At 44.8% G+C, this 27,496-nt stretch overlaps 1 protein-coding gene across 2 annotated transcripts in view; it reads right to left on the bottom strand.

The window, feature by feature from the left end:
- The window catches only part of NOL10 (nucleolar protein 10), an 89,377-nt gene that overhangs the window by 34,916 nt on the left and 26,965 nt on the right, over positions 1-27,496 (bottom strand). For both annotated transcript variants that reach the window (XM_040427466.1, XM_040427467.1), the window contains exons 14-16: positions 4,147-4,273; positions 1,070-1,149; positions 875-973 (exon numbers count right to left, since the gene is read on the bottom strand). In XM_040427466.1, coding sequence (XP_040283400.1) covers positions 875-973; positions 1,070-1,149; positions 4,147-4,273 — 306 coding nt within the window. The remainder of the gene's footprint in view (positions 1-874; positions 974-1,069; positions 1,150-4,146; positions 4,274-27,496) is intronic.

The following is a 27,496-nucleotide window of genomic DNA, read 5'->3' as shown; positions in this document are numbered from 1 at the left end:
TTATAAAATACAGAAACTGGTGCAGAATTTCAACAAAGGCTATATTACTAAGTGCCATATAAATAAGCGTACATACACATTGGTCGACAGTAACCAGAAACTGGCCAACCCCTTAAACCATAATGGACAATGACAAATATCACCTCCCAAATTCAAGAAATGCAGAACGTATGAAAATATGGGAGGTATTAAAGGGGTATTCCGGTTATGTTAAATTATCCCCTATCCACAGGATAGGGGATAACTACTAGACTGGTGAGAGTCCTACCTCTGGGACCCCCACTGATCATAAGAACGCGGTCCCTGTACTGGAATAAGTGATCATTTAACATAACTGGAATACCCCTTTAAGGAGTCTCTTATGCCAACAGAGAAAAGCAGAAATTTCCTACGGCTTCATTGCCGCTTTCTTTCAGATACTGGACTAGTTTGTAAACATGAGGGCAGAATATAAGCTGCTACTTGCGTCCTGCAGTCAGACTCCCACAGTAATGGCAGGGAATTACTTTTCTCTGCAGCTTCAATACTCCAAAAATCACACTACTCCCCTTCATATAAAGGGCTCATGCACACTAACGTGTGCCACCCATGCATTGCATTGGGGACCCCAAATTGCGGTCCCCAATGCGTGGGCACTGTTCGTATGGCCTGCACTGATGGATGCAGACACATTCAACTTGAATGAGTCCGCCATCCGTCCACACCGCAAAAAAACCCCAAAAAAAACAAGCATGTTCTATGTTTTTGCAGTGCGGAGACACGGACCAAAATGCGGAGACATTGACGTATAGGCTCCCTCAAAAAAATTCGAACCTATGCTCAGAAAGCAATTTGCAGCTAAATCTAATTTACTGTACCAGTCTGCATCGCTCACCTTAATCTGAACGCGCTGAGCGCGGGTCTCCTCAATCTTCTGCCTTATCTTCTCCCTCCTGTATTCTTCATAGGCAAATGGATTGACCATCGCTTTCACCTGTGGTCAGGATACAACAGATTATTATTATTATCCAGAACTGTGTTACGTTTGGCCGATATCACTGGACGGTCTACATGTCAAAGAATCAATCACCTTATGGTACAGCCGTATATCAATAAAATAGCCATGCATGTAAGCCCGGAGCATGGGCGATCCAATGAGATGGGACAGCCCTGAAAGGACAAAAACGTGGCATTATGTATGCGATTTAAATAAACATGTCCCCTTAAAATCTCCTAAAATAATAATATTCAGCTGTTCTTTTGTTAGGAATCTGGGTGGCAGCCAACCGAGCTGTAATTGCCGCTTCGCTGGGTGTTAGCTTCCAGCTTTCCTATATTTCCAAATGGTAAATAACAGCACAGGGTGGGGCACAATGCATAATTAGACCGGTTTACCATTCAGGACTCAAGAAAAGAGGAGTCACAACTGGTAACTATGTCGGATGCCAAGATGTTTGAGACTCTAATATCAGAGTCCCATGAGGACAACACCCGTCCATACCACCTACAGTAGAAGATAGAAGACGGGGTTCCCTGCTCAGTATTTTACTTACTGACATATTCTGCAGTGATTTACAGTCATCATCATCATCATCATCATTTTCTGGTCCCAGTGGAGATTACAATTTAGATTCCCTATCAATATGTCTTTGGAGTGTGGGGGGGGAACCCACGCAAAGCTGAGGAGAACATACAAACTCCATGTAGCTGTTGGCTTTGAACCTAGGACCCCAGCTGTGGTACCAGAACTAACCACTCAGCCACAGTTGAGGGCCACCAACAAGCAGCGGTTCAATCTTTGGTTTATTTGGGTCGTTCATCTATTACATGGATAGCCACTGATCTGAATGGCTGTCATGAATTACTAGATGACCCCATAGGGACTGTGCTCATTCTTCAAACTCAGCTGTCTGGGATCTCAGGAGCCGAGCGATCAGCCGCCTGCCATGACCACGCTTATACTAAAATGGTTGAGATGATGATGTAGAATTTTTTTTTGTGCTGGCGATCTGTTTTAGAAATAAAATATCTATGATCGTGGTCACGAAAGATAATTAAAGGGGGTTGTCAGACTAAATGTGAGAATATAACACTAAACATTCTCACCACTCAAAGAGGACATGTCTGTTGTAGTAACTACTTGCATCCCCATGTAATAACAATTCTGGAGCCTCTACTCTTAGGACTCTGATGTGCCATTCCTTTGTAATTTCTACTACAAGTTATGAATCAGCAGCTTGCAGTATAGGTAGAGATAGGTGTTACCAGTTGGGGGCGTGTCCTTGCACAGTCTGACATCGGCAGCACTGATTGGACAGAGTCAGACACACCCGCTACTGGTAACACCCAGCAGTACCTTTACTGCAGATTGCTGCCAATGTATTTGTAAACTAGCAGGAATAATACAGGAAAGGCACAACAGAGACATAAGAATAGGTGCTCGAGAACTGGTATTACATGGGGAATGCAAGTAGTTACTAAAACACACGTCAGGAAAGGAGAGGGGTCCTCTTTAATCCCTCTTCGTTTCCAACATTGCTGCGCACAGGCTGCAACGGTGACATAGCTATACACAGCACATGACCTCAGTAGCCAATCACTGGCCTCAGTGGTATTCAGCACAAGACCTCTGAGGCCCGTGATGGGCTGTGCAGTTATGTGCCATATACAGCTACGTCATCACTGCAGCCTATAAACAAACTGGAGGTGAAGACTGGAGCGGCAATGCTAGAAACAGAGTGGTGATAAATAGTGGGTATATGTTCTTTTACTATTTTAACACTTTAGAGCCCTGGTTGGGGGGGGGGGGGGATGGTGGTATTTAAAAAAAAAATAATTATATATATATATATATATATATATATATATATACACACACACACACACACACACACACACACACATATACACTCACCTAAAGAATTATTAGGAACACCATACTAATACGGTGTTGGACCCCCTTTTGCCTTCAGAACTGCCTTAATTCTACGTGGCATTGATACAACAAGTTGCTGATAGCATTCTTTAGAAATGTTGGCCCATATTGATAGGATAGCATCTTGCAGTTGATGGAGATTTGAGGGATGCACATCCAGGGCACGAAGCTCCCGTTCCACCACATCCCAAAGATGCTCTATTGGGTTGAGATCTGGTGACTGTGGGGGCCATTTTAGTACAGTGAACTCATTGTCATGTTCAAGAAACCAATTTGAATTGATTCGAGCTTTGTGACATGGTGCATTATCCTGCTGGAAGTAGCCATCAGAGGATGGGTACATGGTGGTCATGAAGGGATGGATACATGTTCTCATTCTGTTTACGCCAAATTCGGACTCTACCATTTGAATGTCTCAACAGAAATCGAGACTCATCAGACCAGGCAACATTTTTCCAGTCTTCAACAGTCCAATTTTGGTGAGCTCGTGCAAATTGTAGCCTCTTTTTCCTATTTGTAGTGGAGATGAGTGGTACCCGGTGGGGTCTTCTGCTGTTGTAGCCCATCCGCCTCAAGGTTGTGCGTGTTGTGGCTTCACAAATGCTTTGCTGCATACCTCGGTTGTAACGAGTGGTTATTTCAGTCAATGTTGCTCTTCTATCAGCTTGAATCAGTCGGCCCATTCTCCTCTGACCTCTAGCATCCACAAGGCATTTTTGCCCACAGGACGGCCGCATACTGGATGTTTTTCCCTTTTCACACCATTCTTTGTAAACCCTAGAAATGGTTGTGCGTGAAAATCCCAGTAACTGAGCAGATTGTGAAATACTCAGACCGGCCCGTCTGGCACCAACAACCATGCCACGCTCAAAATTGCTTAAATCACCTTTCTTTCCCATTCTGACATTCAGTTTGGAGTTCAGGAGATTGTCTTGACCAGGACCACCCCCCTAAATGCATTGAAGCAACTGCCATGTGATTGGTTGACTAGATAATTGCATTAATGAGAAATAGAACAGGTGTTCCTAATAATTCTTTAGGTGAGTGTATATAATATATATATATATAGCAAACAAAAAAACAGTAGCAGCACACCACTATATGCGCTAAGATTAAGTGAACAGGTGAATGTGTGAACAGGGTCAAATACATGACGCCATATAGTTACTGCAAAGCAGAAAACAAAGAAAGAATCATACAGTTAGTCATGCAATCTATAGAGCATTACTCACCAAGTTCATCCAGATCATTCTTGGTGACAAACTTGTAGTCGTCATAGACTGTGCTTTCAGGATTTTCTTCCAACTCCTCAGTCAGGTTGTCCAAGAATGAGCACCACCTGGGAGCAGGACCCAGTGCCTGAAACCATAGAAATGCACTTATTTCAAACACACTCTTGCATCCAGATACAGAGGATACAACGTGAAAAGCTCCATCAGCACTGGAAACATTCCCATCATCATAGAATTCACTGCAGATCCCGATACCCATCACATAAAAGACCAAAAAACTAACTGAAGTCACCAACATGGGGCTTTTCAGATGATGACTGACCGGGCATCCTGAGAGTTGTAGTTTCATAACAGCAGAAGTGCCACAGGTTGGTGACCATTGTGCTAAAGTATAGAGGTCTTCCACTTGGGGAACAACCAGATGTCTATCAAGGGTGGTCAAGACCTTGCACTCTTCCAGACATCAGTACTAACAGATTTTCTAAATGATAAGATGAATACATACTGCCCGACTGTCCCGTTTTTAAAGAATTGTCCTGTGAAACTGATCCCAAGTGGGAAGCTTATGCAAGTATACAGAAAAGTGGGCGCCCCTGGGAAATTTTATAGGTAATCCTCTGTGGTCCGGGGAGTTAATGAACCGGTAATGATTTAAAATGTCCACCACCAACCTGTCCTAGAAAGTGAGCAGGAATGATTGCCACCACTTGCAGGGCTGCCTTCACAACTGCTCTACAATAGATGGAAATGAGACCATCCTGCCTACAAGATGCCATCATGGCTGAGCAGCCTGACAGGAACCCTTACCAATGTGTAGCAGAAACAAGTGCCAGAGAATAATATGTAGTGAGCCCCCAGCCCCCCCACCCCCTAAGCAGCCCTGCAAGTGGAGACAACCAGGCCTAGTCACATTCTAGGAGAAGTTTCTGGCGGACATTTCAAATCATTCCTGGGGGTCCACTTTAAATGGTGTCCCCCTCGAATGAAGATGCATAGGTTGGGAAATAAGCAAGTATACGAGCGATGGATCAAAGATGTAATAATCATCCAAACAAAAATAATCAGCGACTACAATTGTTCTGTTAGGGTATGAAAACAGTTGGTCCCCACCAATTAAACATGGTCTGATCATGAATAAGATTGGAATTTAGGTTGGTAGAAGACCCTGGCTTCTGAAGAATCATTTGTGAAACCCGAGTTGGGCGGTCTCTGTGCATGAGCCAGGATTTTTACCAATTTGCATCTATGGATTTTAAACTCAGAGTAAATAAAATGTGTGCCTGGGATCAATATTGTGACAGTGTTTCACTATTAGAGGTTGCGATCCTGTTTCCCTAATATAGGAATTTCAGGACTGACAATCCCAGAGAAAAAAGGGTGGACCGGCTATGATAAAAAGTGCAGGAGGAAGAATGTCATCACCCCAGAAAACGGTGGTCTGTGGCTTTGACAAGTGAGAGATTTATTGGACTTTTAATATTAGGACTGCTTTTACGAGCAGCTCTCACCTTTTTGTGTTTTACTACATTGAATTTTCCACGCACACAACCACCATATGACCGGGGTATGTACATAGACTGACTGCCGCTGGCTGTATAAAGACGACAAGCATGCAGCTAGCAATCTCATCTTCACCCTGTGTTATTGTACACCTGGAGCAGCATACAGAATGCCTCCCTCTGTATACCGCAGGCAAGCAAAATCATCAGAGGAGAAAAAAAAATAGCAAATAAAAAAAAAACAAAAAAAAAACACTACTCTCTTTTTCTATCCCCTGTGGTCCCTCTCCCACTACAGTTAATCTGTCGCCTCACTGGTCATGTGCCGTATGACTGGCATACTGCTCTGCTACGGGGGCCATGATGCCAATAGTATGGCACATGATCACTGATTGGCTGCAGCAGTCACTTGTCAACTGCTTGTAAGAAAAGACCAGGGCAACCACCTGTTCGCCTGCAATGGTTTTTGTTGTTTTAGAGGATCTACAGCTGTTTTTATTTTTCTAGAAACCAGATAACCCCCAATATTCTCACAGTGTTTACTGTCTATGGACCTTTAGGCCGCATTTACATGTGGTCAAAACTCCACCCGCCAACAGCCCCCAATAGCTACAAGATCTTGCAGGTAAAGCCAAGGTCCTACCTTCTAAACAGTGCAGCCATTGGCCACTGCAGGCGGGTGTATCCTCATCCCCCTGCTGGAGCACACAAGGTACTAAAAAATGGAACTAAAAGGTCTGTCAACTAGGGATGAGCGAATCGACTTCAGATGAAACATCCGAAGTCGATTCGCATAAAACTTTGTTTCAATACTGTAGGGAGCGAGCGCTCCACACAGTATTAGAATGTATTGTTTCCAAGGTAGCACTTGGAACCGAACCAGAGTTCGGGAAATGGTTTTTCACAGTAGAAATCAATTTCTGAAGTTATTATGTGAAGTTTCGCAAGATTTCTTAAAGTAATAACTTCGGCTCATCGTAGCCAATACATTCTAATACTGTACGGAGCGCTCGCTCCGTACAGTATTGATACAAAGTTTTATGCAAATCAACTTCGGATGTTTCATCTGAAGTCTATTTGCTTATCCCTACTGTCAACCACAACTTATCACTATTCCTGCAGGGTGCTGTTTAAATCTATCAGAAGGAAATTCACTGACTAACCAGGCACAATGTCTTGGAGGACTCGCTCAGCTGAATGTAATGATACCGTTCACTTAGAGATAGCTCATTCTGGAAAAAAAAAAAAACTTTTGAGCAGTTAAGTGCACTGAAGGCGGGCCCAAGACACCCTGTGCACCCACCTTTGCTCTTCCCGCTTCCTCTGCCAGCTGCTCCCTTGTCGTCTTGATTTGCAGAGCCCGGTGAGATGACTATGAAGGAACATGGTCCTGTCCATCAAGGAGAGGGAGGGGCTGGCTAGCAGGGGTGCACAGTGTGGCTTGAGCCTGCCCTCAGTGTACTTAAAGGGTTCATCCAGGAAATGATAATGATGACCTATCCTCCGGTTTCTCCATCCCTCACATGTATATCCACCTCTAATAGATGGCGAATAGAACACGATAGGAAGGGACAAATTTGTATACTTGTTTCATATAGACATAGGTGGCAGATCTCTAGAATATGCGACCAATGTTTGACTGGTGGTGGCCCAAATGCTAAAGAGAAGTGGTAAAGGCGCCGACAGGCCGTATGGTCGCCATCAGTCAACAACTATACTGGCGTAGGAAACTTTTCTGGCTCTGCTACCATATTGATCTGGGACCAGCGGTTACAGCAGTACGACCCCTCAGATCAGACACTGGGGTCATGTCCTAGTGATATGCACCCCCAAAATCTATCATGAGAGAACCCTTTTGGCTGGCTCCAGATGCAGAGGATTTGAGGTGTTGATTCGGCTCTCCAAAATCTGCAGCAATTTACAGCCCGATACAAGTGCAGGGCTTTTCAAAAATTTAAAGTGTGCGCTCTGTTGGGGAAATGCTGCCGATTTTCACCCTTTGCAAAGAATGGAAGCCAATCTGTGGCAAAATTCACATGCAACACATGCAGATTTTGCCGCTGATCTGTAGCGGAATTTGTCTGCCATGTCCAGACTCAATCCGAGATATATCGGTTAGTGTCCCAGTGTCCCCAAATTTTACTGCATATCCAATATACAATTTACCATTAACTCAGGAGAGTTCTATTAATTTTAATTTAATCATAGTTTCGGGCCATGACTATCTGCATGTGGGATGCAGAAGAAATACATACACACACACACATACATAGATAGATATATATATATATATATATATATATATATATACATATACACATATACACACACACACATACATAGATATATATACACACACACACAGAGATATATATACATATACACACACATACATAGATATATATATATATACATATACACACACATACATAGATATATATATACATACATATACACACACATACATAGATATATATATACATATACACACACATACATAGATATATATATACATATACACACACATACATAGATATATATATACATATACACACACATACATAGATATATATATACATATACACACACATACATAGATATATATACATATACACACACATACATAGATATATATATACATATACACACACATAGATATATATATACATATACACACACACATACATAGATATATATATACATATACACACACATACATAGATATATATATACATATACACACACATACATAGATATATATATACATATACACACACATACATAGATATATATATACATATACACACACATACATAGATATATATACATATACACACACACATAGATATATATACATACACACACACATAGATATATATACACACACACACATACATAGATATATACATACACATACATAGATATATATATACATATACACACACAGATATATATACATATACACACACAGATATATATACATATACACACACAGATATATATATATACATATACACACACAGATATATATATATATACATATACACACACAGATATATATATATACACACACAGATATATATATACACACACACACACATACATACACACACACACACACATAGATATATATACACACACACTTTGCACATGGGAAATTTTAAAGTTACAGTATCCAGTTTAATAGGGCTTACTAACGTGATATTACAGACAAGAGTGTTCCTGGTAAAGCAGCATACACTCCCAGTATGCACTGGGGGGGGGGGTCAGTGGGAACACTGCAGCTTGGTATTTAAAGGCTGTCACCACATTGGGTTGGTGCGAGTCTCCTGGAGAGCGAAACATCATGGAAATGTTAATGGCCATCCAACAGCTTTATCAGAGGAAGGCAGGTGTGAGCAGTAAATACCTCCGGCTCAAGAGCAGATGGTGACGGAGTCAGAGCAGGACATGGTAGTAAGGCTATGTATAGAATGCTTATTCCACTAAAACACGCCATTTAGATTAGGCACATATTCTCAGTCTGCACACGATTTGCAGATCAGATGCAGACCCATTCATTTCAATGTGGCGGCAAAAGAAGGGGACAGCACTCTGTGAGCTGTCCGCATCCATATATTCAGTCCGCTGCCCTGTAAAAAGATAGAACGTGTCCCATTCTTGTTTGTTTTGCGGACAAGGATAGGACATTTATACAGGGGCAAAAAAGAAAAAAAGGCATGCACACAACTGGGATCCGTATTTTGTAGAGTGCAAAACAGATACGGTCATGTGCATGTGGCTTTACATGTCGGCAAAACCCAAAGATTCTGGTGGGAATGGCTGACCAACGAATGTGTACGAGGCTACCTCCTGGCTCTCCGCAGATTTTGGGAGTGGTAAGGTGGTTAGTTGGATCTGAACACTCCTATCGTTCTCTAGCAATAATCCGCAATCCAAGGGGTCTGGCAGTGGCTTACTCCCCTCTCAGAAAGAGATGGTCATGCATTACAAATGGGATAAGAAACCAGGAAGGATAGCAGAGATGGGTAACTTTTTTTTTTTTTGGGTGGGGGGGATGCATTTTTTTTCTACCTGCTTTCTATTCATTTTGGGCAAAAAAAAAAAAAAAAATTCCAGTTCATCTGCAGACTGCGTTCTGCTTCACAGTGAATCCAGAGAGCTGCTCTGATGACTTGTTGCACAGCCTTTATCTCCGAACTCCTGAGAGTTCCTTAAAGGGGTTGTCTCACTTCAGCAAATGGCATTTATCATGTATAAAAAGTTAATGCAAGCCACTTACTAATGTATTGTGTCCATATTGACTCCTTTGCTGGCTAGACTCATTTTTCCATCACATTATACACTGCTTGTATCCATGGTTACGACCACCCTTCCATCCAGCATCAGTGGTCGTGCCTGCACACTATAGGAAAAAGCACCAGCCTGTGTGTGCTCCTATGGTCCCGGCACACAGAGAGGCTGGCGCTTTTTTCTTATAGTGTGCAAGCACGACCACCGATGCTGGATGGAAGGGTGGTCGTAACCATGGAAACGAGAAGTGCATAATGTGATGGAAAAAGCAATATGGACACTGCCAGTACATTAGTAAGTGCCTTGTATTAACTTTCTCTACATCATAAATGCCATTTGCTGTGGTGAGCGTGAGAAAACTCCTTTAACATTCATTTATGTTAAATTCTTAAACTGGTAAGAATGTCGCTATAATGAGTGTTTATGAGCTGTTAGGCCAGTACCGATGAGGGCTACAGATTGAGCCAGCAGTGTCACATTCTGCAAATGTGAAAGCTGAAGGAGAAACAGTTTGAAATTTTTTATTAAAAGGCCTATTCGTAGTATGCAATGATAAAAACAACAGCCCCTAAAATGTGCCTGCAACTTTTAAGGATCAAGCAACATGAAGTAACTGTGGTTGATAACACCAGAGAAGGCCCCAGCACCAGATGTCCTTCTGCCCCAAAGGAAGTGATACAGACCTACCGCCTCTGCCACACTGGCTGCTGTAGTACAGTACGTGACCTGTCCTATTTTTGGACGGCCGTTATTCACGGGCTGTCTACAAAACATTGCTCTTAAAACAGTGATATGACGGATGGTAAACGGCCATCACGTGGTCTGAACATAGCCTTAGGGTGCAGTCACATAACTATGTATTTTGAGGTCTGCAAAATATGGATATTTAGAAAATACCGATGACGTCCTTGTTTCGTCAGTTTTTTTTTTTTTCCTTCAAACCCATTGTAACAATGTCTATCCTTGTCCACAAAACGGACAAGAATAGGACAAGTTCTCTCTTTTTTGCAGGGCTGCGAAACGCACATACGGATGCGCACAGCACACGGTGTGCTGTCAGCATTTTTTGCAGCCTCACTGAAATAAATTGGGTCAAAAAATGCAGATTTGATGCAGAGCAAAAATGTGGCCGTGTGAATGGGGCCTTATTGTACCGATTTAAACTCCCACGGCGTTCGATTCTCCAAACACACCTACAGTATTCAGAACTCCGCTTTTCTTGTCTTCCGTTTGAATAAAGAGTTAAGAAATGCGTGAGGGTTGCATTACAGAAGTAGCCAGGTGTGCAAACGCGACATAGGATTGTGCCAAGAAAAGCCACTTGCATAGATTGGACCAAGGTTCAAGTTAAAACCGGATCTTCTTTTTGTCCATGATCACTTAAGTACTTGCACAAAGAGAAAATAATGTTGTTCCAGTAACCATCATCTGCCGAGCGCACACGTCTGCATTCCACTGAAACACTGGAGGAAATCACTAGGATTTCCTGTCGTTGGGCCTGATTTTCTAATTTCTCTCGCTCTCCTTGAACTTGTTGGGACTGGCGGAGGATGCACATGTTTTCCACTCCCCACTAGACAAAAGCCGGGTGAAATCTTTAACACATTGACCTACTTCCTCCTGCCCATCTGTGCACTGCTCCAGCAGACAGAGCTGCACACGGTGACAACTGACAACCCCCCCAGCACAAGATTTGTCTACTTTCTGACCACCCTGATCTATGTACAGTACATAGTGGGTATTTCTGCTATCATGCCAGAAGATTATGACTGGTGGAGTCTGACCTGTGAGACCATCACTGATCCAGAGAGCAAAGGTCCCCAACTACTTTTTCCCTCCACAGTAGAGCTCATGGAGGTCCCCTGTACAGTTAAAGGAGTATACCATCCCAATAAAGAAGTGTCCCAAATGCTGCAAATGGTTAATAAATAAGCAAGCTTATACTCCCCTTCATGATCCCCCGCCTCTGACGTCCCAATGGTTTCCAGTTCCCCACTGCACTCCACTTTCTGCTGACGTCTTGACACGGCAGGAAATGGCTGGGAATGTGGCTCAGCCAATCACTGGCTGAGCCGGGTCATTGCTGGAACCAGTGATTGGCTGAGTGGCATTCCCAGCCATTTCCTGGTGTGTCAAGACAGGAAAAAGAAATGGAGGACAGCAAGGATCCAGATACAAAAGAAAGATGAGCAGCACTCCAAGACCCTTTGTGGGATAAATCCATATTCAATGTTCAAGTCACCTGGTATGCATCCAGGGCAATGCGGTACACGCGGTGGGGGGTCCTGGCTCGAGATCCCAGTAGAAACAGCAATGTAGAGAAATCCGCAGCGCTCGTCCAATTCAGTCAATGGTGATTTATATAGTAGTTAGGCAGCATACATAGCAATGTTTCGACCCTCAGGTCTTTATCAAGCCAGACAGCAAGGATCCAGACACTGGGATCGGCAAGGAAAATATAAACTCTTTTTATAACCATTTTCAGACCATGGGACAGCTGTTTAATTTGGTTGAAATACCCTTTAAACTGTCACACAGACCCATTGTAGTATGTGGGGGCCATGTTGTAGTAACCTGTACAGCTGGCCAGGAAGCTTAGGCACCAAACTAGCACTAATGGTTCTTCATTCTGAGGATCAGTGCAGGTTGACCTCTGGGTCCCCCTTCATTCGAAAACTGAAGCTAAATGTTGGCTTTTCCACTACACATTGGCCCATTTATCCAGCATGTTCAGCCGTTTCCATAACTCCCATATAAAAGGAATGGACAGTGCCACCTCCATTTTCTGCCTGGATGCAGCCAACATGGTCACCTGTCAAGATATTCTATGAAGGTCTGGGGTGGGAAAAAGTATTTTTAGTGTCTCTGTACTTTAGAAAACTATTGATAGGTCATAGCAACAAATAAGTTTTGACTGTGAGGGTCCGAGTGCTTAGATCGCTACTGAGCACTAGAACCTGGAAAACGAAGAGCTCACACAGGGCCTGGTTCTCCTCACTCCTAAAGATGGGCTCAGTAGGATGGGCTCTTAGCCCATCCCTAGTCCATTGCCTGCAGAGAGGAGAGGGGGTGGTGGGGTCTCAGAGCTCAGAAACCTTTCGTATGTCATTATGACAAATCATAATGACTAGAGAGGAGCGAATCGAAGCTGTCGAAGTGGAATGCGTTCCGAATTTCAAGAAAAATTTGATTCGCACCGAATGCGAATTTCCTCGCGCTTCGCGGTAACGAAACGCATTTTTTCTAAAATGGCTGCTGCACGTGTGAGGACATGGAGAAAGGAACTCTGGGAAGGCGGGATCACCCATAATGCCATGCATGCAGCCAATCAGCAGCCAGCCCTGTGATGTCATAGCCCTATAAATAGAGCAGCCATCTTAGATTCTGCCATTTACCAGTGTACTTAGTGCAGGAAGAGACGTCTGCAGGCGCTAGGGACAGTGATAGAAAAAACGTCATTGTGCTAAAAAAAAAAAAAAAAAAAAAAAAAACGATTTACAAGTGGAGGGAAAGATTATTCAAGCCAAAAGAAAGATCAATGGGACTAGGACTATAAAATATATAATAATCTTTATCAGACAAAATATATCATTTAAAGGGAACCTGTCATGTGGATCTTTGATTATAATCTAACTAATTATATACAAATCATTAACTACTAAAAAGTACCTTAGATGTATTCACTTACTGGTGTGACAGATGGTTACCTCATAATATACACACAAAGATGCCGCATGCTAATGAGCTGATTTGAGTCCAGCGTGATGTCACCGAGTCCAGCATTTTTTTTTATTCAGAGCTATAGCCACTCCCCTGTCCACCTGCTGCTGATTCATATGGAAAATAACTGTCATTCAGCCGCAGGTGGGCGGGGAGAGTCAGGAGCTCATGAATATTCATGACTCATCATTATCACCTGGAGCCTTTCAATACAAGATGTTGGCAGATTGACTGGGTCAATTAAAGAAAGTGACCCAGCATTGTGCTAAGAGAATCAGTCACTTATTTATGTTGCCCTTAGTTAGGACACCATAAAACTGGTGACAGGTTCCCTTTAAATACAATAAGGAGAAAGAGGCACGATGGAAAATGATCCAGTAAAGATATACATGGGGTACATATATCAGATACAGCACTTATGTCACAAATGTAATAATGGGAAACAAACCCCAAACTCTTATATCTAGCTACATAGTAAAACCAAAAAGATACCATAAAGTCCTAATAGTTGTACTCCACCAGTGGGGGCGAAAAAATACACGCCCCCCAAAAAAAGGTCTGTAAACCAAGCTAGATAATTCAGGATCTCCACCAGGGCAACAACAGATAGAAGCCCAGGGTAGTAGATTAGACTAAAACTATAAGGCTGAGTACATATAAGAACTTAATGATACCCAGGGCTAGGTGCATAGATATTGCACAAAGTTATAAATGCTCCCCTTGGCTACTGGCTGAATATACAGTGCTGAATACACACACACACAATCTAGTTAGCCCTAAAGCTGAGTACATATAAAGGCTTTATAGTACCTGAAGCTGTAAAAATAAATATTGCACAGAGCTGCAGATACTATATTAGACTTCTAGCTAGATATATTTGCTGAATACATAAAAAGTACAGAGTCCTAGGTGCTATGTTTCACCGGAGCAGTAGTAGTTGTGCCGTGTACATATAACAGGGCTCCAGACTAAAAAAAAAAATATCAAGGAGCCATTGGCTCCTAACCTGAAAAATTTAGGTCGCCAAATTTAAAATACATATAAAATTACAAAATAAAGAAAAAAAAAAAAAAAAAAAAAAATACATCGTCTTACCTAGGGTTGTCACGATACCCAAATTTTTACTCGATTACGATACCATAAAAAAGTATTGCGATACTCGATACCACGTGAAAAAAATAAAAAACACCAAAAAAGCCGTGTGCATTCCACATTTTATGGAATGTCTGAACCATAATAAAACAGTCCTAACCTAATTTTTGTCGGGACAAGGTGCCAAAAAAATGGCAAATGTTACGGCGTTCACCGCATAGGAGATATTTTTTTAATATTTTAATAGTTCGCACTTTTTCGGGCGTGGCGATTAATATGTATTTTTTTTTATTGTTTATATATTTTATATGTAAAATTGGGCAAGGGGGCGATTTAAAAACTTAATATTTTGGTGTTTGGTTTTTTTTAACCTTTTTTTATACTTTTTATTTAATAACTATTTCCCCCCTTAGGGACTAGAACCTGGATCTTTTGATCCTTTGTCCTACTCACCCTGATAGAGCTCTATCAGGGTGAATAGGACCTCACACTGTCCCTGCTGCTCCTGTGCTTTGTGCACACAGCATCAGGGAGCCGACTATGGCAGCCAGGGCGTCAGTAGCGTCCTGGCTGCCATGGTAACCGATCGGAGCACCAGGCTTACACTGCTGGGGCTCCGATCGGGAGCTGCCACTGCCACCAATGATTATAATACTTGGGGGGGGGGGGGGGGGGGGGGGTGTTCGGTGCACTGCGCCACCAATGAATATAGTTTATGCTTAATACAAACGCAGGCTGCGCTGCGGGTGCCGGCCACATCCCATACCCAGCCTCTATGACTGCGCTGAGATCCGCCGCTATTAACCCCTCAGATGCCGCACCTGACGGGGATCGCAGCGCGCGGTCATAGAGGCTTGGTGTCGGGTATGGGATATGGCCGACATCTGCAGCGCAGCCTGCGTTTGTATTAAGCATAAACAATATTCATTGGTGGCACAGTGGCCACAGTTCCTCCCTGCTATCAGCCCATTGGTGGCAGCGGTGCAGGGGGGAGGAACGGCCTCCTTCTCCTCTGTGCTGTTGAGAAGAACATGGCACGCGCTGACAGCAACGCGTCCCATGTCAGTTTGTGAAAGTGGCAGAGCAGCGGAGGGTCTAGGCGCAAATGGCGACAAGACTACAAAGTCTTGTCGCCATTTAGCAATTTTAAGTCGCATTGGCGACCAAAATGGTCGCCATCTGGAGCCCTGTATAAATAATGAGATATAGTAATCAAATCAATAGTTCCACACAGCACACATATGTACATACAAAAAGATAAACTACTCAGGGGAACAGCCCATATGCAGCTATAGCATCCTATCCACAGACATGATGTGCAATATACTGAAGACTCACCCCATGCACAAACACCTCGACACGTGTTACACAACAGGCTTCGTCAGAAAGATTATTCAAGGTGTAGTGAAAGGATAGGGAGGAATCATTTCACAGCATTTATGTAGAACAGGGTTCAGTAGGGGAGTTTACAGCCTAGGTAACAGAAACAATCCTATTACACCTTGCTGCACTGACTGGGCACCCAAATTACCATTATACAGCTCTGTAATTCCAGCAAACCGTTCTTATTAGGGTGCAAGTGGCGTTTGATACCGGCATTAACAGGGTTTATTACAAGGAAATATTTCTACGTCTTATTTGCCCTTGTGCGTTGCAGTTATAGGTTCTAAAGCATTTCTTGGGTTGTATTAGTGGGGAAAAAAGGGCTTATTAGCCGTTGTGTGGTGAAGTGTAAAAAATTACAGCCCTTTTTGTCGTGTATTAGTGGCAAAAGTAAAGTATCTTTGCTGCCTAGCGGAGCAGTTATCTGTTGTAAAGCCCTTTTTTGCGTGTATTTGTGGAAAAAGCAAAAATATCTTTGCTGTTCAGCGGTGCAGTGAGATATTCTAAAGCCCAGTTTGCCGTGTATTAGTGGCGAAATAAAAATATATTCGCTGCTCAGCATTGCATCTGTTGAAAAGCCTGTTGTGTTTTGTATAAGTTTAAATAAATTAGGGCCTAATTGCCCTTGTGCTGTGCATTGATATATTCTAAAGTCCAGTTTGCAGTGTATTAGTGGCAAAATAAAAAGATATTCGCCATTCATCGTTGCACTTATCTGTTGAAAATCCTTTTGTGTAAAAGACGACAAAAATTAGGGCCTAATTGCCGTTCAGCGAGATATTTTACAGCCCTGTCTGCCATGTATTAGTGGAAAAATAAAAATATATTCGCCGCCCAGCGTTAGACTTATCTGTTGAATAGCCTGTTGTGTTCTGTAACAGTTTTAAAAAAAATAGGGCCTATTTGCCATTCAGCGGTGCAGTGATATATTCTAAATCCCCGTTTGCTCTGTATTAGTGGCGAAATAAAAAAAAAAATTTGATCTAAAATTTGGTCATTTGATCTAACAGTATGTCAGGCAGAGAAGTGCCAGGCCCTTCACAGGGGAGTGGCAGAGGCCTAAATGTTTCTGAAGCAGGCAGAGGTCGCAGCAGAGTAAGGGGCCGTGGCAGCAGGGGTCACTGCCAGAGGCATGAGCTCCCAGTGTCAGCTAGCGGTCTTGAATGGTTGATTAGATCTTCGACTTCATCGCAAGTGACATCAGACACCCCCACCCAACAGTCGGTGGCTTCATCAGACACAACCCCTATTTGGCATGGCCTGGGAGCAGACCCTATGCCCTCACCTGTCCTCAACCTGCCTCTGTCCTTTTCTCATCCCTTACCATGAGATGTATTATATGCTGTAGGCTCAGCTCCACTTTTCAGCGAGGAAGAGAGACTAGAGGACAGTCAGCAGCTACTGCCGAGCCAAGATGTGGAGGAGACATCCACCGCTTCCTCCGCTAGACGGGCAAGTAGTGATGAGGAGAGTGGCGTGGGAGCTGATGTTGAGAGTGGTCAGGCTCCTGACCCAGAGACAGTTGAGGAGGACATCAGTGACATGCAGACAGTACTTGATGATGAGGATTATGATGATGTAGCTGATCGCACTTGGGAGACGGGTGACGAACCATAGCTCCGATTTGGTGGTCCAGCCTGCCACAGCAACCGCTGCATCACCCACCGGCACGCACCCAGTTTCTGGCAGTCAAGGCTCAACCACCGCAGAAAAAGGGAGCTGTCTGTCCTTCCCATCATCTGCCAGGTCCTGATGCTCCTGCTCCTCCTCGTCAGTCATTTCATCAGCAATCGATCACCAAGAGACAACAGTATGCGTGCACTTATCCAACGGCGCAGAAGTTGACCGTGCTCCTGGCCAAGTTGTTGGTGCTGCAGTCCCTCCTTTTCCAAGTGGTGGACTCTGCACCTTTCAGAGAACTGATGGCTTGTGCCGAGCCGAGGTGTAGAGTCCCAAGCAGTAATTTCTTTGCCAAAAAGGCAGTACCAGCCCTGCACAAATATGTAGAACAGAAGGTGGCCCAGTCGTTGAGCCTGTTGGTGTCTGCCAAAGTGCACGGCAGCGCTGAAGTGTGGAGCTGTAACTACGGTCTGGGACAGTACATATCCTTTATGGCCCACCGCTTCCGCCTCCACGTTGCCACGCCGTTGGTCCAGCGACAATGTCCGCCTCTGCCTATTCATCCTCAACCATGTCATAAGCCTCCACTGCAGGGACAATCCACAGTGCCCCTCCAGCATACCACATGTGCAGGGCACGGCGGTGTCAAGCTGTTCTGCACCTTGTTCGCTTGGGTGAACAGTCACACAGGGCAGGAACTGCTCCATGTCCTTCAGCAAGAAATCGAATCCTGGCTTTCTCTGCGACAACTCAAAATCAGAACTATGGTGACAACTGGAAGAACATTATGTCGGCGCTGCGTCAAAGAGGGCTGAGCCATGCGCCCTGCATGGCACACGTGTTCAATCTGGTTGTCAAGTGGTTCCTGAAGTCTTCCGCCCATCTGCAAGATATCCTAAAAATTGCCAGGAAACTTTGCATGCACTTCAGCCACTCATACACCGCAGAGCACATCCTCCTCGAGCTGCAGCGGCAGAACAGCAGCCCCCAACATAGGCTGATATGCAACGTTTCCACCCTCCATATGTTGGACCGACTGTACAAACAGAGACAGGCCATAAACAATTTCTTGATGATCTAAGCAGACAGGAGTACTCCCCTGTGTAACTTCGATGTCAGCCAGTGGCAGCTCATGCGTGACACCTGCCGTTTGCTCAGGCCCTTTGAGGAGGCCATTTTATTTGTCAGTAGCCAGGATTACGGGATGAACAACGTCATTCCACTGCTTCATGTCCTGGAACAGATGGTGGTAAATCTGGCTGGTCATGGGACCGGAGATGTGGCGTCCAAATCTCACGTGAGCCCTGTGGGGGCTGAACTGGAGGAGGAGGAGGACATTGGAGCACAAGCAATGTGTAGCGAAATGGGTGGTTTTGCTACACAGGTGAAAGGAGAGGAGGAGCAGGAGCAGCCAGAGGAGCAAGAGGGAGATGAGAAAGACAAGGCAGAGGACCCAGACACACCATGGCAGTATGCAGTAGAGATGGAGGCAGGGAGTCCCTCTGAGTCACTTGTGCAAATAGCCCGCTGCATGCTCACTTGATTGGGTAGTGACAGCCGAATTGTCACCATTCAGCAGAGGGATGACTTTTGGCTCTCCACCTTGTTGGACCCTTGCTACCGGTCCAAAATGGGGGCCTTTTTTACACCCACTGAGAGGGAGGACAAACTGAACTACTATAGAGACATCCTATGTAGTCAGTTGGCCGATGCCTATCTGCGCCATCGTCCATCCTCTCGCAGGTCTGACCAGGGGGACCCTCTGTACTCACATTCCACTACAATGGCTGCTGGGGAGGAGTGGGGTGGCAGGAGCAGTACCAGCTCCATCAGCAGAGTCTAGAGTCGCTGATTAGCAGCTTTCTTCACCCGCCTAGTGAAGAAACTACTCACCAGCAGCAGCATCTAGACCTGGAGCAGAACCTGTACCAGAAGGTGGTGGCATACTTTGAGTGCACCCTGCCTGCCGTCATTGAAGATCCGCTGGACTACCGTGCAGCCAAATTGGATTTGTGGCCGCAACTGGCTGAGTTTGCCCTGGAAAAGCTGTCCTGCCCGACCAGTAGTGTGGCATCAGAGTGGGTGTTTAGTTACCCCAAGGAGAACTTGCCTGTCCACCCAAAATGTGGAGAGACTGACCTTTGTCAAGATGAATCAGGCATGGATCATCAGCCAGGATTTCCACCCACCAATTTCTGATGCATCAGACTAGATCATTCATGGTGCAACACCAAAACTTTGACGAGAGACCAGTTTCTTTTGGCTACCCGCCTCAGCTACTATTCTGATGCTGCCACCCGCTTGATGCCACACATCTGATGCCAAGTGCTCCTTCTTACACCCACCATAGTCAGCGGGCACTGGTATTGCCACCCACCTCCACACTGTCACCTTGCCACTCTGTGGCCTCCTGATGATTCCGCCACCTCCACACTGTCATTGTGCCACTCTGTGGCCTCCTCCTGATGCTGCTCCAACCTCCAGACTCTCATTGGACCACTCTGTGGTCTCCTCATGCTGCTTCCACCTCACCACTATGTCATAGGGCCATCTGGACTTCTCATGCTGTTCCCACCCTCCCCACTTTGACATAATTGTTTATTTGACCCTTCCTCTGACATACAATGGATCCTCTCCGTGTAGCAGCTGTAAGGCCTGTATGGTCCCATCAGAATTGGCTTAGGATTTGGTAGCCAAAAGCAGGAGTGGGTACAAAACACAGAAGACCTGCAAATATTCCATTCACGCGTCATCTCTGTTTTGGATCCACTCCTGTTTTTGTTTTTTTGCATTAGCAATATTGATGGGTTATTGAGCAAATTCTGACCGAGTGAAGGCGGAGGGTCCACAGACAGGACCCGTTTTTAGGAGGTTATTGTTCTGAGGGATCAGATGAAGGGCAAAATAATCAGTGGCGTCAACACAAACTTACCGCTGACACCCTCTCCACTCTGTCGGGAGGCTCTACTTGTTTAAGCGTTTAATAGAACAGGTTCTGTAGACATCTACAGTATGTGGTATCAGCAGACGACTGTGTAAAAGGAGTGCGCTTCTTAGCCCCAACATCGATCTGTAAGGCTGAGTTCACACTTAAGTTATTTGGTCAGTTTTGGCCCCGTAACTGCCCAAATAAGTGAAGTGTGCAGTGATTCTAAGAGCGACGCCTGTCATCTACATGTCATACTGACTCACAGTATTATTTCACTACTACAGCAGACTCCATGTGTGTGTTACTGCAAGGCGCAATGTTCTACACCACTAGAAAGGCTCTCTGCAGCCAGGAAGTAGCAGTTTTTAACGTAATTCACCGTGAATAAATTCGGATCGAACCAAATTTTTCCAAAAACAATTTTAAAAAAATTCGCTCATCTCTAATAATGACATATGACATATTTGCTAAAATACAGGAACACTAACTACCATGGATGAATGGTAGATGGGGTGACAAGACGACCAAAAAGCAGCCCTACAACAGCTAATATGGCTGACAATGGCAGCTGTCAGACAGTCCGAGCCACAAACAGATCTTACAGAGAAAGGTTTTAAGGGATTTTCTAATTGAATTGGCAGTATGATGTTTTATTTGTAATATTTTTCTGCAGATATGACTAAGTATCAATTAAGTTTAAGCACCAAGTGTTATGATTGACACCCCTTTATATGTAACTTGTTCACATCTTATCAATGCTTGAGAAAGGCTCATATGCGAGCCGAAACGTCGCTTGTGCCACCTATGGGTGAATAAACCTTTTTTCACTGAAGATTCAACTGGAGTGCAGTCCGATTTCTTTGTTCCGCATTAGTGGGTAAGCACCAGTTACCATACTCGGACAGTGCACCCTTTCTACTTGTTTTCTGGCTTGGTGGTGCTGCTGGTAATTTTTTCTATATATATATAAATCAGCGGTGGTCCCTAGGCCAGTGACATCACGCTCGTCAGTCACATGGCCAAGGTGCAGCAATACCAAGCCCGGCCACTATACAACATACAGCGCTGTGCTTGGTAAGCTGTGAGGAGGCCGCGGTGCTCAGGGGAATGCTGCAGCTTCCTTAAACAGCTGGTCGGTGGGGGTGCTTAGAGTCGGACCCCCACCAACATAATATTGATGACAGGCCGTCAATATGTAAATCCTAGGATTTTCAGTTACGGCCTAATTCTTCAAAAGGAACAGAAAAACTGCCCTTATGGTCCATGGCGACCATTCACAGCACAGCTTTCATTTTCCCACAGCGAGTGCAAATTGGTTGCTATGGGCAACAAGTCCAGTTTTCCTGTTAGCCATCTTTGATATTGGCGCCCTCATGGTTACATTTTTGGCTAGTGATAAAACTAATAGATAATTACAACTGAAACAGCTGAAATGTCACAGTATACCCCCAACCACGTGGACATTCAATCCAGATATCAAGTTCCTTCGAAATTCCTTTAAGTGAGCCACATGTCATAACCGGTTTCTGAAACCTGCCACCCATTAAAAACGAGACGCAGGATTTAACAATTCCCAGTAAATTGGTACTTTCCAGGTAGGGATAATTTCTACAATTCCCCTGACGTCACTCCCCACTCCTGCTGACGTTCGGGTGGCTTGCACGCAGGCAGCATGGTATCACCCATGCAGGCCCCTTCATGTCATAGCCATAATTATTTCAATACACAAGTCTAGCAAAGATTAAAAGGTGCATCCTGTTGTGAATGTCCTCCACCCCTCCAGCGCCAAATCCCATCGCTAATGGTTTAATAGCTTTTATTCCTCCCCCACAACCCCACAAAATATTTACCAGGCTTCCGACGAGGAGCAGAAAAAACTGGATTTCTAATGTGTGAGGAGCCACAGGAGCAACAGAAGTGAACAGTACTTAAAGGGATTGTCTCATCACAGATGATTCCTTTAACATGAAAGCTGCTGTGACAATCCTGAGACCCCTAGCAAACACTAATCATTTAGATGTATTGTGTCAGTCAGGGTCTGTTCAAGGAAAAACTGATGGTTTTGCAGGCAAGATTAAAGGGGTTGTCCAACCAAACATATTGTACAGTTTTCAAACCAGCACTTGGATCTGAATTCTTTTGTAATAGCATGCAATTAAAAATGTTGTATACCCACTGAGTTATTCAATAACATGTATCTGTATAGTGCCACCTGCTGTTAGTTTTTTCTCTTATTTCTTTGACCTGCTCACTGAGATGGCCGCACATGCTCAATTTCATCCTTCAACTGCCTCCTGAGCTGTGATCGGGAGAGCAGAGACACGCCCCCCTGAGCTGTAATCGGGAGAGCAGAGACACGCCTCCTTAGCAGCGGCAGCAGAAAAGACACGCCTCCTGAGCTGTGATAGGGAGAGCTGAAACACGCCCCCTGAGCGGCAGCAGAAAAGACATGCCGCCTGAGCTGTCAGCTTGATATAAATCTAGCAGAGCAATGAATGAGATCTCTGGATCCATGTGAGGTACAGGGCTGGTTCTAGCTTTGTAAGGGTCCTTTTACACGACTGTAAGGGCTCCATGCCGTATTGCGAACTGCAAATGGCGGGTCCGTAATATATGGGCACCAGCTTTGTGCACTCCAACCCATTGGCTTGAACGGGTCCGCGATCCACAAAGTAAGACAAAAAGGAGATTTTTTGTGAAACTCACCTGTAAAATCTTTTTCTCGTCTTTTCCATTGGGGGACACAGACCATGGGTATAGCTTAGGCCATTACTAGGAGACACTATGCAAATAATTTAAAAAAAACAGGTCCTCCTCCACTGGCAATACCCCCCTGCTCCAACAGGAGGACCTCAGTGCGTGCAAAAAGCAGTAGGAGATCAAAAACCAAATATGAACAAAAAATAGCAGAACCAAGGAACACCGCCATCGGGCCGTTAATCATAAGGTCCCACTAGAATAGAACCAACCCCTCCTGCAACAGACAAGAATGGGTGGGAGCTGTGTCCCCCAATGGAAAAGACGAGAAAAAGATTTTACAGGAGAGTTTCACAAAAAATCTCCTTTTCACGCCCATTCCATTGGGGGACACAGACCATGGGACGTCCTACAGCAATCCATGGGGTGGGAAGACCAGCACCTCCAGAGGGAAAAGGTCCAACGGTTAAACAGGAACCACAGCGTGCAACCTTGCGCCCTAGAGCACCATAAGCCGACGCCAAAGAGTGCAGCTGGTAGAACTTTGTAAAGGTATGTAAGGACGACCAGGTGGCCGCCTTACAAAGTTGTGATGATGTAGAGGCTCGATTGCGCCTAGCCCAGGAGGCCGGGGGAACCCTACCTTGGGACCGATAGGCCATGGCAATAGTCGACCGAATCCACCGAGCCACAGTGACCTTGGAGACCGCCATACTCTTCCGAGGCCCCTCGGGAACCACAAAAAGGGAGTCCGAGCGGCGAAATGGGGCAGCAACTGACAGGTACACCCGTAACGCACGGACAACATCCAGAGAATGGAGAGCGCGCTCCTTGGGGTTCGCCGGGGCGGGGCAAAAGGATGGCAGGACTATGTCCTCATTAAAGGGGTTATCCCATCATAATGATCACTGTTAAATCTGTTAATGATTTGACAGTGATCATTTTTGTAAATATACTTTATTAACAAATTCCCACCGATTAGGAGAAAATTCATCCCCACTTACCTTATTGTTGTGACTCGGTCTCCCCTGGTTACGACCACCGCTCTTCCGCAAGATCCAGATAGTCGCGCTTGCCCAGAAGACGACTTCTTTTCTCCCGGCCGGGCCACTCGCTGTCCTGAACGCGCACGCTGCCGCGCATGCGCGACGGTGACTTCTTCCCGGCCAGAATAGTACAGAGCTGCGAACGCGCACGCCGGCTCTGTACTATACTGGCCAGAAATAAGTCACATTGCGCATGCGCGGCAGCGTGCGCGTTCAGTCCAGCGCGCGGCCCGGCCGGGAGAAGACTTCAATCAAGATGAAGCCCGCCCCCAGCCAGAATCCAGGAAGTGAACGCGCGGTGGCAGCAGGTAAGTATGAAACTGCTAAGTGGGATAACCCCTTTAAGCTGGAAAGCGGAGACCACCTTGGGAAAAAAGGAAGGGACAGGGCGCAGTACCACCTTGTCCTTGTGGAAGACCAAAAAGGGCTCTTTAGAGGAAAGGGCGGCCAGCTCCGATACCCTCCTGATAGAGGTGATGGCCACCAAAAAGACCACCTTCCAGGTGAGAAAACTCAGGGAAATGTCCCTCAGGGGCTCAAAAGGAGCCGCCTGGAGAGAAGACAGAACCAGGTTCAGATCACAAGGGGGCAGTGGAGGGACCGAATGCGCCACCCCCTGCAGGAAGGTCCTCACCGGACCTAGCAGAGCCAGAGAGCACTGAAAGAAAATGGCCAGAGCAGAGACCTGACCCTTCAGAGAGCTCAGGGACATTCCCATGTCAAGACCCGACTGGAGAAAGGAGAGGACCACCGGAACGGAGAAATGAAAGGGAAAAACGCCCATCTTCTCGCAAAAGGCGAGAAAGGCCTTCCAGGTACGATAGTATATCCGGGAGGAAGCTGGTTTCCTAGCTTTGATCATGGTCTTCACAACAGAGTCCGAAAAGCCCCTCTTCTTCAAGATGGTGGTCTCAACAGCCATGCCGTTAAACAAAGTGGTTGTAAATTCTGGTGGAAGAGAGGTCCTTGAGACAGCAGGTCCTCCCTGAGAGGAAGAGGCCACGGAACGTCCGCCAGCATCCGAGTGACCTCCGAGAACCAGACGCGGCGAGGCCAATCGGGGGCGATGAGGATAGTCAGGATTCCTTCTGCCGCGACCCTGCGAAGAACCTTTGGGAGTAGAGGCAGTGGTGGGAAGATATAGAGGAGTGCGAAGTCTTGCCACGGAGACACCAGAGCGTCCACCCCGTACGCCTCCGGATCCCGAGCTCGGGCCAGGAACGTGGGAACCTTATGTTGAGCCTGGACGCCATCAAGTCCACGTCCGGGCGGCCCCAACGGCGACAGACGTCCTCGAATACGTCCAGATGCAGAGACCACTCTCCTCCACGGATCCACCCTGTTGCGGCTATAACTATAATCCTGTCTGGTCCTTTTTCTTTCTTTCTTTCCCTTTCTTTCTTTTTAGCATTTTTGTTTAATTATGTTATAATGCTGAAGAATTACGTCACACAATCACGTATATCATCATAATAAAATTATGTATAGTATTTCTAGATGAAAAGAGCACCACATTGTCTGATTATGGTAGCCTATTCACTAAGATGTTAATCATGTTAATGATTTGTTCAAATAATAAAAAAAAAACTATTTTTTTACATGATTTTTGTAATGAAATGTATCTCAAAGTTTTCTTTAAGTAAATTATGTATAATGATTATGTATTCTGATGGGGCATCTTTATCTTTTTGTAGCTTGAAGAAGGGCACCAAAATTGGGCCCGAAACGTTGTAATAAATGTAAGAAATGTACCACTGGTGTTGAATCTTGAATGAATAAAAAGGAACTCTTGAATCCCACTCTTTTGGTGTGCCGTCTCAAACTCAATGGGAACAATATATATCTAGATTTCTGTGGTGGAAGGAATCAATCTGGGAGGTGCACCCACAAACGCCATTAGTGGATGAGTGCTGTGGTCTTACCTTGATTTACTTGATATTATGCTTTGCCATCGCTTATTTGTGTTCATCATGTATTACTACTGATTACTGCTCAGTCTGTTCGGTCATTACTATGTTTCATGTCATTAACAGAGTTTTACGTGTTTTTATTTGCTATGGATTGTGTATGTGAATAAAGAATATGGGGGGGGGGGGGGAAATTTCATCATTTGCAGAGGTTTTTGTGTCTAAGTTAAAATTTTCAGCTTTGTGAGGCTATGTCAAATTTAGGAAATGGTGCGCAGAAATAATATATTTAGTGCAAGAGCAAAAGCAGTCTGTAAAAAGTAAACCAGACGGTGGCTTGGCATGGAGATACGGCTATCTTCGGCACGCCCATAGAAATGAATGGAGCGGTGGCCCGCTTTTCCGAACAGCTGCGGGGACTCCATGGGATACAGGTAGGACCCCTACTAATCTGATAGCTATCCCCTATCCTGTGGATAAGGCTACATTCACACGACCAGAAGTGTTTTGTGGTCTGCAAATTGCAGATCCGCAAAACAAGTATGACGGCTGTGTGCGTTTCGCATGGCACTATATAGAAAATTCCTATACTTGTCTGCGATTGTGGACAAGAATAGGACATGCTCGATATTTTTACATTGAAATGAATGGGTCTGCACCTGTTCTGCAAAACTGCGGACCCATTCATACGGTCGTGTGAATGTACCCTTAGAATTACTTGCTATAACGCAAATACCCCTTTAGCCTTTCAACGCTGCGGTTTTTTGTTTTTTTTCTCATTCTCCGATCACCATAAATATGTCTACCATATTGTGCGGATTATTACGGTTATTCCAAATGTGTACATTATTTAGCTTGATTTTTCTTTTTGTCCTAGTAGGGACATTTTTACTTTTCATCGCGCTCCTCTGGCTAGAAGGTCCTGGCAGATCTCTACATACCAGTACACTGTGTCTTTGAAGAACAATAGTATTAGGGCGTATGGGCACTGGAAGTGCTTCTACCTGCTATGTACCAGGTCCCGTGTTTGAGATCTGGAAGATACGTTTAAAGGAGAGGCTTGGAAATGTAATCCTCCTGCAATAGGACTGTTCCCGTGGGCAAAGAAATGCTCCATTTTAGCCATAGGTCTAACAGATTTACATTTCAACTGTATAGGCAGCA

The sequence above is a fragment of the Bufo bufo genome, chromosome 4 (genome assembly GCF_905171765.1).
Source record: "Bufo bufo chromosome 4, aBufBuf1.1, whole genome shotgun sequence".
NCBI classification, from domain to species: Eukaryota; Metazoa; Chordata; class Amphibia; order Anura; family Bufonidae; genus Bufo; species Bufo bufo.
The sequence above is the reverse complement of the archived record's forward strand: the minus strand, read 5'-3'. Positions and strand labels throughout refer to the sequence as shown.